General features: G+C 37.5%; 1 protein-coding gene across 1 annotated transcript in view; it reads right to left on the minus strand.

The window, feature by feature from the left end:
• Positions 1-5705: 5705 nt before the first annotated feature.
• PDZRN4 (PDZ domain containing ring finger 4) overlaps positions 5706-12382 on the minus strand; it is a 431600-nt gene continuing 424923 nt past the window's right edge. The window contains exons 10-11 of the mRNA XM_010860771.1: positions 11299-11415; positions 5706-7440 (exon numbers count right to left, since the gene is read on the minus strand). Coding sequence (XP_010859073.1) covers positions 5914-7440; positions 11299-11415 — 1644 coding nt within the window. The 3' untranslated portion in view covers positions 5706-5913. The remainder of the gene's footprint in view (positions 7441-11298; positions 11416-12382) is intronic.

A 12382-nucleotide genomic window follows, 5' to 3' on the forward strand; every position in this document is an offset into this window, starting at 1 on the left:
GTTTACTAATGATCCATGTAAAGTATTTAACACAGTGAACATTGTAGGCTCCAAATATGTTTCCTTCTTTTGACTGTTTTGTCCATTTCTATTGTTTTGTGTTCTCCATTTGATTGATTTTCTGATTAACATTCTGTTTCAATAATGAAGTAGGGCTAAATAAAGTGGAAAAAAATAGAAATCTATACTATACTCACTGATCCTACCATAATGAGAACATCAGGGTAGGGCTAGTTTCTGGAAATATTTGATTACAATTTGCTTCACAGAGTATTTCACAGATTTTCCAAGATGTGTCGAGAAGTTGGATCTCATCTAATCTGTTCTTATCACCATCAAAGAGGTAAAGCTGAATAAGTATATGGTTTATTAAATTGTTTATTCAAACATATTTTAGAATTGAATATCTAGCACTTCAGCTGTAGCTGAAGAGCCAATATTCTGGCTACCTGATATGAAGAGCCAACTCTTTGGAAAAGACCCTGATGTGGGGAAAGATTAAGGACAAGAGGAAAAAGGGGTGACAGAAGATGAGATGGTTGGATGGCATCACCTACTCAGTAGACATGAGTTTAAGCAAACTCAGGGAAATAATGAAGGACAGTAGAGCCTGATCTGTTGCAATTCATGGGGTCTCAAAGAGTCAGATAGGCCTAAAATACTGAACAACAACTCATCAGAAAATAAAAATAAGCTCTAATATCTATTGAATGCCCACTCTGTGCCCACACTCATCTAGCTTCTTTATATGTATTAGCTCAGTTGATTCCCAATTTATGAAAAAGGCTATAATTATCTCCCTCTAATGAGCAGCAGCAAGCGTAACCAACTTTATTAAGAATATGAACCTAGTAAAGGGCAGAGCTGGGGAGTAGGATACTGAGTAATAAATGGGACCCTAATTTATAATTGGCCAGTGAACTCAGGAGCAGTACTTGTTGCAACACAACAGTTGACTAGGGCATGTAAAACATGCAAGGCACTCAAAATCCTGAGCAGCTGTTTTTTGGTGAAACAGAAGAAATTCCAGAAGGATCTGTGTGGCAATGATTACTAACTGTGCAACAAACTTGAATCATAAGAGAAACATTATGGAAAAAATATTAGACACTATTGGGTGGAAAGCCAAGGGAGTGATAACAGTACCTTCTATGAGTGTTCAGAAATGAGAGGCTGTTAGCAAAAGTTAGGGAAAATCCCCTGGAGAGATGGCAAAATGTTGACAAAGAGAAAGGAGAGGGTTTATTTGACATGCAGAACACCACATGCAGAGTGGCCTTGAAAATAAGAGAGGCATGTTAGACAAACTGTGGGGAGTCCTGTCTGACTAAAGCAGAAGCAGAGTGGGACATTAGAAGTAACACAAAACATCCTCAAATAATCAGCTTCATGGGACCATTAACTCAGTTCTACAAGGAGACTCCTTATAAACCTGTTCCAGTATAAACCAGTCCTGTTGAAAAAGGTAGCATACTTGAGTGGAAGATGGAAATAAAAGAGAATTAAAAAAAAAAAAAAACTCAAAATATTCTTTTATTAATAAGGACTGATTTGGTCAATTGTCTTGTCAGTGGTTTCCTGTTGTCATTATTCATCGAAATTCTGAAGCTGCTTCATGCATGTTTACAGAAGCAAATGGTTTGTTTTACCTAGATTTTAAATCTTTTTAATAAAGTTCCAAATATTTATATTTTGGAAAATAATGATGAGAAACTGGAAAGAGAACATAGACTTCAGGTAAGTGGAAAATAATTTTCTGGGAATATTTTTTTTTACTTTATTTTTTAATAAGTGAATTTGTCAGTGAACCTATTGCAGTATTCAATTCATTGAAAATTAATAGAAATTATTTAATAATTATTATTGTGCTACTATGAATTATATCATGCCAATCCATGACTATTCATACAAATAAAAATAATGGAAATGAACTAAATAGCAAAGTACAAATCAATAAAAAATAAAATTTCATTAAATTTTAACTAAAGTTGGAAGAATATTGATATGAAGGTACATCTTCCCAAGTGGTACAGTTGGTAAAGAATCCATTGCCAATGCAGGAGACACAAGAGATGTGACTTTGATCCCTGGGTCAGGAAGGTCCCCTGGAGTAGGAAACGGCAACCCACTCTAGTGTTCTTGCCTGGAAAATTCCATGGACAGAGGAGCCTGGCAGGATACAGTCCATGGGGTGGCAAAAGTTGGACACAGCTTAGTGACTAAGCTACCACCACTCCGTAAGACACAGATTTCTTGAGGTCTGAGTTAGAAATTCTTTCTGGAGAGAAGTGTGAGATCAAACAGAAAAAAAAGTTGAGGTTAAATTATATAAAGTCCTTGATGAATATCTCAGGCATTCAGATTTTATCCTATACTCAGGAAAAGATTTCTGAAGATATTCAAGCAAAGTGAGGAAAGTAATATTTAGGAGGCCCAGTGTTGCTGCCACAAGTTAGGGAGACTGGGAAAAGTGTCCAGGGAGAACAAATCCAGATTTGTCGAGGTAATTAGGCAGGAGACGGAGACAGTATATACCAAAAGATGACTGGGTAAGGGTATTGAAGACAACCTGACATATTTAGAAAAGAAAATTCACACTGCTTTGTCACTTATGAGGTAAAACAGAAATTCCAGAAGACTCAGGCGATAAGTGTGACAGACCAGCAAATAGTGGCACCATCACAAAATAATTTGAAGTTGAGAGTAACAGCTCATTGGAGGCATAAAAATATGTTTAGATGGAAGATTTAGACACAGCAGCAAGGCATGGATTAAATCAATATGTAGTTATGGAAAGGTTATGTTAGAGGAAGCCATGCTGTGTGCTCCTAAAGGGCCAGTCTGCACAAAATAACGTGGTGACAATAGCCTTCTTCATGACACACAGTGAAGAAACGCCCATAGAGAATACATTATTTCCCCTCCTTAGGTCATTCACCTATGGATCCTAACACCAATTTCTGTCAATAGAAAATATGGAATTTCAAAGGTAAGCCCAAGTAAAGTATTTTTTCCTCTTCACATTCACATACGTCTTTTGAACTAAAATAAAATATTTCACATATAGTCAATTATTTTTCTTTGTTGAGCAGCAGGTTTATTATTCATTTACTAGAAAAAAAACATGCTTAGCACAAAGATATGTTATGTAGAAAGATAAAACATAACACTTCTCAGATTTTCACTGATTTTTGAAAAAGACATTTCTCAATTTGTAGAACTGTATAAACACAGACATGAAAAACACTAACATCACAGTTTTAAAAAATTGGCAAGCACACTTGGCCTTAATAAAAATAAAATTAAGCTGGTAACTTTGGAAACACTGCATTCTGTAAGATGTGTACATATTTCTTCTGGAAAATATCTACATATTGGTTCCAAACTCGTTTATCTATAGGAGTAATTTGAATTCAATGAATATTTAAACCGAGTTGTATCAAGAGGATAAACAATAACCATAGTCATTAGATCAGGAAGAAACTGGGTTTTTAAGACAGAGAGGCATTCTTATTTAAAACCATCTGATCAAAATTTAGCTCTAGGTACACTGAGTAGTTTTATTGATTGGATTAAAGTTAGCAGTGATGAAATTTTCAATTGACTTAAGTTGCTATTACTATCTTAAAATTTTTGAGACCAGCCTTTTATTATATGTAAATAAGATTTATTTCTTTCCATCTATGTAATAGCCCTTTAAAAGGTAAGAACTCAGACGGGTAGACGAGTAAGGAAAATAGTAACAAAAGGACCAATACGTGAGATAAGTGAATAAAATAATTTAACTCAACTAGCATTCGTTATTGTTTAAATGACGTTCTATGAGAGATTTACAAAGAAGGTGACTCAAGCGCCAGATTCCATGAACTTTAGATCTGTACAGGGAGACAATAAGTTCTGTGTATGTGATCCAAATAATGGAAGGATAAAATCTTCAAGGTAACATAAACTGCAAGTGCATCATAGTGTATGTCAAAATGCAGAGAAAACCCAGATCATCAAAACAGGCTCCAAAGAGAAAATGTACATGTGATTACTCTCTAAGAGAGGTGTAGGATTTGGCACAGAAACTCCAGATGGGTAAATAACATTAGATAACTTCAGTGAAAATGGGCAGGCTGCTCGGAAGCCAGAACAACTCAGAGAAAACCTAAAGAGGAGGCACAGGAGGCAAGGTGGGCAAGTTAGTGGAGAACTTTGAAAATAAGGCTGGGGCATCAGAGTTTGATTTAAGAGATAGCAAGGAGCCATTATAGGTTTTTAAACAGGAAAGTAGCTTCAAAGATGTTTAGATGTTGTGTCTCTGTTATGTTACAACAGTCTCTTGGGTTGAATGAAAATTTGATTAAATTCACACACACATTTGTCTGGTCTTTCACTTTGAAGGCATCATGATTGATATATGATATAGTTGATATGTGTATGATGAAAAGCTAGACTCAAATATCCTATCAGATAATCTAACAATCTCACTTTTTAACAAGGCATCTGTAATTGAGTAGGCTGAAAATTATTGAAAAGATAGTTTCCAAGAACCTCTTTCCAAAAGATGAACTAAACAAATGCTCATGGTGCTGTGATCTGAACTACCTCTCCCCTGACAAATCCATATGCTGAAGCTCTAAGTCCTAATGTGATGGTAGCTGAAAATGGGGCCTTTGGGTGGTAAATGAGGTCATGAGGGCGAGACCCTCATGATGGGATTAGTGTCCTTAAAAGAAGTTACACCAAACAGCTTCCTCTCTTTCTCTACCTTGTGAGGACAAAGCAAGGAGGCCATTTACAAAACAGGAAGAGAGCCCTCATCAGGAGCTGAATTGGTTGGTGCCTTGATGTTGAGTTTCCTGCCTCAAGAACTATGAGAAATTCCTGTTATTTAAGCCACACAGCCTATAGTATGTCGTTATGGCAGTTTGAGCTGTCCTTACAAACAGTCTCAGCTACTTACTGATCCTCTGTCTCCATATCATCCCTTAAATTGTTCTTGGATTTTCTTTACATGGGTAGCAGTCAAGGAGAGCATGAACTCATGATTACTGAATGCTTAGACAGCAACTCTTAGATGCTCTACATAACTTAATCTTGGTAAGAATATGGGACACAATGATCTATGGGAAGTATTTCAGGACAATTTATTGAAAAAATGGGATAGAAAATGTACACATTTTAGAATTCACAATTAGGAGTCTTCTAAAGAGTATACATATATAACTAATTTATATCTGGTAACCACAGGGAACAATGGAAATAGAACACTCCTTGATAGCTTTTCTCAGGGGTAATCAATAATTTATTTCTCTTTTATTGTCACAATTACCACAACTATCTAACTACAAAAACAGTGTCACTACATACCACAGGAAGATTGTCCACGTACACTTTACTGAGACAAAGATAATGGCCATTTATGTGTTAAATGTACAACAGGATGTTAAAAAGAGGTGATTTTTATGTGTAAAACAAGATGTGGCACATGATTTATCATCAGGTTTGATTTTATATGTATTAGTCAAGAAGCAAGCATAGAAATATTTTGGCATTGAGTTGTTATTAAAGTTGAAAATAAGCAAACTACAGAAATAAATCCAGATCTATAATAGGTACATTAAAATAGGAAATTAATTGGCTCCTCAGTATTTTTGTGCAAGTTTTTTTGTTTTCTTTCCTTTTGCTTGTTTTTATATATAAATGAGTAGTATGAATATATCACAAGTCAAAGAAAGAAATCTCAGCCAAAAAGAAGTACCGATATATGAAAAACAAATGAAAAATTAGCAGGTATTTTTGCTTACAAAAAATTTAAACTGTAAAGAGTCACAAAATATATATAAAAATGCCACATTGAACGAGGCAAGCATCCTCTACCCAAACTGGTAGCACCCTCTGAAAATCAGCTGCATTCCATCCATTGGGTCATACTGTGGTGACAGACAAAAAGGCATTAGGAACTTGTGTACCATCAGGGGACTTGGCCCCATGGGTCATCAGTTCTTGGATTGTCATCCAGTTGTCCAAAATTTTCTTGTTTCTTTTCTTCATCATCTTTTTGTGACTCAGTTCAATGATGTTGACCTCCTTCTTGCCCTCACTGCCGCTCTGCGGACTCTCCTTGAGACACTCCAGCCGGCTCCGCATCATGAACTCTCGGCGGCGCCGCTGCTCCTTGGCCCGCACCAAGTGCTGTTTCCTCTCCTCTTTGCTCCAGTAGCGCCCCATCTTCATCTCGCTCATGGTGTCATCGTCCGTGGTCATGCCACTCCGCTCCTCCTTGATCTTTAAGGCACGCTCCTTTAGAATGCGGTCCCGCACGGGTCTCTTGGTGATGTACCGCGTCCCGTCGCTCCTGATTTTCACCTTCCATTCCATCTTGGGTTCTGAGCACTTCTGAGACTCCTTGCACACGCTCACCAAGCTGAGCTGACTCTGAGCGTACTCGACTGCGGACTTCTGTTGAATTAACTGCATGTAGCTTTGATAATGCCTAGCATGTGCTGGGATGTTTGCATATCTATAGGAGGAGCTGTGGTAAGGAGAGAGATAAGGGATGTGTTCACTGCTGGTCTTCTCTGGATCAGAAAGCTTGCTGCTTTCTGAAGTCTTCTCTTTGCCTTCAATGACACAGCCTTGTTCAGAGGTTTTGGCTTTGGTGCAGGTTGACTCTTTAGTGTTCTGTCCAGAAGAGGACTGGTTGGCTGCCATTGTGCTTCTCAGATTTTTCTTATTGGTGAGGCTGATCACTCTTGGAAGGGAACTGTCAGGGGAACGGTCCACAGTGAGTGGAGTGCTTCTGCAACTTTCAGCTGTGTTGTAAGCACTTGAACTGTCTTTGTCTGACTTTTCTGGGTGTTCAAGGATGTCATCTAGTTTTCCCCTCTGGGTATCTATGCTGGTATTATAACTTCGGAATCCTCCATCATGCAATGCCCAGATATCTCCATACTGGTCTGTCACTTTCTGGAGCCTGTGAGTCTGCATGATAGTCTGGCACTCAAGTTCAATGTTTCTCAGTTCTTCATTAAGCAACTGTAGTTCATGCTCCACTCCCTCTCGTCCTCCCTGATTGCATTCTATTGTGCTGCTTGAGTAATACAGGTCATACTCGCCATGCTTCCTTATCTTGCATTTGAGCTCCAAGAGCTGCCGAAATCTTTCACACTCCTCATCTTGGTTGCCAATACAGTCTGAGTCAATGTATTCACCAGACACAAAACTCTCATTGCACTGAAGTTCAACGCTTCCCAGGGTGTCTTGGCTCTGCCCCAGCTCTCTTTTGCTTTTCAGAGATGTGCCATTGGGATCCTCGGTTGCATTCTCCTGCTCTGAGCTCTCGTCATTCCGCAAGCTTTCATCTGTGCGCCCCACTCCACTGTCCTTCTCATGGTTATTGGATGAGGATGTTGCCGTATCTGTTGTGCCTTCTTCTTCTTCTTGTTTTTTTGGCTAGGAAAATAAAATTAAGAGAAGAAAGAAAGTTAATTATTTTGAAAATCAGTCGTTGAAAACTTGTTTGAAAAAACAATGCTTTTGGCAAAAGTTCAGCTCCTATAAAGCTACCCTAATTTTAGTATCCATAACTGTTTTACGAATAAAGGCAATTGGCTGATGGCAGTCTTTTTTTTTTTTTTGCTCTAAAAGAAAGCAAAAGCTGCTTGAATATGGCTATGCTACTCACTTGAAGATAAATAAAACAGGGCACATTAAAATAATTAAATTAAAATTAAATGAGTGATTTAAAATAAGTGATTCTTGTCTTAGGCTCTCTTTTAGTTGAGAAACTGGAGTGAAGTTGTATAAATGAGGTGACTTTATGAGTTTCTGAGGCGATAACATACAAAAGGATGAGTAAGAAAGAATCCCAAAACAGTCTTCAGCAATGAAGGTCTGGAGTTGAGAAGCCACATCACATGTTACTATTTCTTTTCTTCATGAACTTTTCTCAAGTTCAAAAGAAACTTCATTGGATCTAGTAATACACTGATGATAATAAATGAAATATCACAACATTTCAGGAATAAGTACAGGAGCCCAAGACCTTCCATCCATAGATAAGGAAACTTAGTCCCAGGTGGATGTAACTTCTTAGGCAGGAAGTCTAGGAGGCCAGTGCCATCTTCCATGGACAGGATTTCTTTACATCCAAGGTGCTATATTCTTGCATACATGTACTTTGACTTCAAGGCATCTCCATATCATGTTGCTCAAGAGCAACAGTGATGTCTTAGGACTCATTGGGTTACTTTAAAAGATTTTTCTACTCTTAGCCAGTAATTCCCCCCAGAAGTGAGTTTTATTCTACTGAAAGTAAAATGATGGTTCCCCTAAAATCTGAGCAGCACTGATTGCCAGACAAGGGCATAATGTCAACAAACAGATATGTAAGTAAATATATATGTGAACTTCACTCCCTGGCAATTTTTGGCTTTTCATGCAGAGCAGTTAACTGTCACTGCCCTAGGGAGACGCACTAATTGTTTCTCCATGAATAGCGTAAAGCTACTCTTTATTCTATCACTTCTCTTATAAAAGTCTACAAATACAATTTCTAGATTGTTTTCTCCTTATGTCTAAATTTACTCACTTTTATACATATATACATTTTTCCCTTTAGCAGGAAATTATATAATTAGATATAATTAAGCCTGTTAGTGTCAAAGAAAGAAAGGATAGGTGATAAAAAGTAAGACAGGTTTGAAAGTGTCAGATAATTGTTGTTTTCTTTCAATCAAGTAATGGCAGAAAAAACATAATGAATTGGAGGGAGAACATGACCATGTATCATGCTAGTTCCAGGATTCTCAATATTACCATAAAATATTTTTCCTTATTTGTTGAGAACATACTATGATTGATTTAAAATGTCTTATTGATAAAAAATAATGTTATACATAAGGCACTAGTGGTAAAGAACCCGCTTGCCAATGCAGCTAGATGTAAGAGATGTGGCTTTGATCCATGGGTCAGGAAGCTCCCCTGGAGGAGGGCATGGCCACCCACTTCAGTATTCTTGTCTGGAGAATCCCATGGACAGAAGAGCCTGGCAGGCTTCAGTCCACAGGGTTGCACAGAGTAGGATATAACTGATGCGACTTAGTGAGCGAACATACATAAGTAATTGTAACTAACAATAGAAAGAAAACTTGATAAATCTCTATATTCCTTGCTATAAGGTGACAGCGACATCAAATGTGGTAACATTTGCACACTGTACCATAAAACCCCCAGGCAAAAATATTGGAGTGTGTTGCCATTTCCTTCTCCGGTGAATCTTCCCAACCCAGGGATCAAACCCGGATCTCCCACATTGCAGGCAGATTCCTTACCATCTGAGCCACCAAGGAATCCCTATAAAATCCCCAGAGGGTATTACTGATATTGGACAGTTTAGTTTGTATACCACAATACTTATATTTTCTCCTGTGTAAGAGTAAGCTGAAAAATACAAGAAGGTGATATTTTTCTTATGGAGTATAAATGATAGACAAATTTGTTCACAAAATGTGTGTCAACAGCAGTCACAGGACCAAGGAGAGCATGTAAGGTGAAACTTTCAGATGGATGTATATTTTAGCTTTTATATATGGATATGAAATTTTAAATTGCATTTCTCTTTCGTTACTGGTTTATGAGCACATGTGAAAATAAAAAGAGTTTTCTATTCTCAAAACTAAAATTCCTGGTTTCTGATATAATGCTACCCTATAATTTATCATTTCCCTATGGAATTATCATAGTGACAGGCAATGTTTCTACCAAGACATTTCTAAAGTAGTATTATTGTTTATAAGGGCAAAGGACTTTTAAAGGTTTCTGTATTTCTCATCATTTTTCAGTCTTATGGTGAAGAAAAATTTCTACACAGTGAAAATCTAACCTCAGGGACACCTTGTGTTACCTAAAAAGACCTAGCATTTGTATTACGTCAGACGAGTAGGCAGCATCTGACACCATATCACTTCACCTGGAAAGGATTTCTCCCTTCTTTCTTTATTCCAACATCCTCCTGTCAAATCTGTATCAGGTCACATTTTGTCTCTAAGAGAGAAAAAGCCTGGAGCAAGGACTTTCTTGCTCATAACCAGCAGCTGCCACCAAAAAATATCTTTATTTGTGGCCAGTGTTGAAGTCATACATAAAAATTTCAATCTGTCCTCTTCATATTGAAAAGCAATCACTACAGTAGCAGTATTGCTTTTGAGCATGAACTACTGTTTGTGAGGTGGCCACTGAGTACCCATGGTGAGCACACATGGTTCTGTCAACTGTAGTTTGCAACCTAATTATTAGTGTATGCACACACACACACACACACACACACACACACACACCCCTCTGTTATGGGATGTCAGCGTGTCACCGTATCTCATCATTCAGTTTGGTAAAGTGATAGGACGTTTGTGTTTTATGTTCCTAAGCCTAACTGTCAGGACTTTTTAAAATAATAATCTTTTACGGTGAGTTAACAATTAATGTTGAAAATAGGATGATAATTAAACAATCAGCAGATAGAGAGCAGAAGTGTTAATACAATTATATCAGGGAAATGAATGACATGAATCTGACATAAAAAATCTAGGCTATATTGATCTTAATTTTATCTAGTAAAAAACAATGAAAACAAAAATGAAAAGATTCCTAAGGCTCAGTTTGCCACAAACTACACTTTGATTATTCACCAGTTATGCATTAAATTTTGCTCATTTTGTTTGTATTCTCAGGATCAAATGTGGTACTTGAAGTATATCAGGGGCTCAGAATTTTTTGTTGAATGAATATGTGACCTTAAGGCAAAATGATGTCAATAATCTCGTCTAACTACTCGTAATTCAGTGTAATCATGATACCAAATATCCAAATAAGATCAGTGGCTTAATCATGTCATCATCTTCCTCAAGTAGATATTCAAATATCTACATTGATATTTTAAAATAAAAAAAAATTACTTTTTGGGGAGGAGGGGTTACTTCATGAGATATAGTTTATCTCCAGCTGGTGTACTGAGAGGCAAAATATATTTTTACTATTAAATTTCTGAATTACATTGAACAGTACCTGAGTCAGCACCTGAAGCCTACTGTGCCCTCCATAATGGTCCCTAAGCTTCCCAAACTAAAAATAGTCTTAATAGAAAAAATTTATTTCCTCCGCTTCATTTGAGATGATCTTTTGCCTTCAGAAATTACCATCACAGAGATGTTCACTAAAACTTTTTGATTTTTAAAAAAAAAATTTCATTTAAGATTATGCATTTAAGGAAGAATAGCATCATTTCCAATGATGGAGTTCAGATCGTGGTCCTACCTGCTCCACCTCATCAGCAGTGCGCTGCATCGCTTCAGTATGCTGTTCTTCCAACATCGCCAAGTTTAACTCCTCTAATAATTCATTCCTTTCATCTTCCAGCCAGCCTTCATCCACCTACATAAGAATACATTAGTACATTATATTCTGTTAGTGAGGACTCATGCTAAAATAGGGTAAACTTAAATGGTGATGCCTGACTAGTTCCTTTTATCATAATGATTCTCTTCAAAATACCAGCCTCCTATAGTTCACCTCTCAGAAGGAAGAAAAGGTGATAACAAAAAATTGGGCTCTTATGCTTTTTATCTTTTCCTAAAACAGAACTACAGATTTTCTCTCGTAACTGAGTAGATCTCACAGCACAGAACATTACTGTCTTTCAAAATGTATGAAAATCATGCTGCATAATCCACAGCTGTCATGCTCATTACCTCCAACAGTCCCCGTGCTAAAGAACTGCAGTGGTACTAATAGGGCTATGAGACAATAGGGCCTTTTTCCTTAACAACAACCTCAAAGCAACTCCACACAAAGTGCCCCTCTCAACAAACACACACACCCACACACACCACACACGCACGCACGAGCTACTCTCACTCTGTTTTTGATTTTGAGGTGGATGACTTTCAAGTTAACAAGATGGCTCCTTGCCACAAATATCCACATTTATTTTATCTGAAAAAAAGGAAAATTCCAAGTTATTCTCAAAAACAAAGTGATGCTATGGTATAACTATTGTGATTCATTTCTCAGATCCAGTTCCAAGGAAAAAGAGCTTACATGTTGCATATAAGGGTGAGGGAGCAGTGTGAAGCATGCAGGGTTTTGTCTGTGGGTGCTGAAGGCAGGTATTCTTGTGGGAGTCTTACACAAACTAAACCAAGCAAATCCTTTTGGCTTCTTAATACAAAGGGAAGTGGAAAACTTGTGGTTATCTTGTTAATATGATAAGTGTTGACAGTCAATACAGATAATTTGCCTCAAAGTGGGTTTTTGGAGCTGCTGCTGCTGCTGAGTTGCTTCAGTCGTGTCCGACTCTGAGTGACCCCATACACGGCAGCCCACCAGGCTCCCCCGTCCC

The sequence above is a fragment of the Bison bison genome, unplaced genomic scaffold (assembly GCF_000754665.1).
Source record: "Bison bison bison isolate TAMUID 2011002044 unplaced genomic scaffold, Bison_UMD1.0 scf7180017864470, whole genome shotgun sequence".
NCBI classification, from domain to species: Eukaryota; Metazoa; Chordata; class Mammalia; order Artiodactyla; family Bovidae; genus Bison; species Bison bison.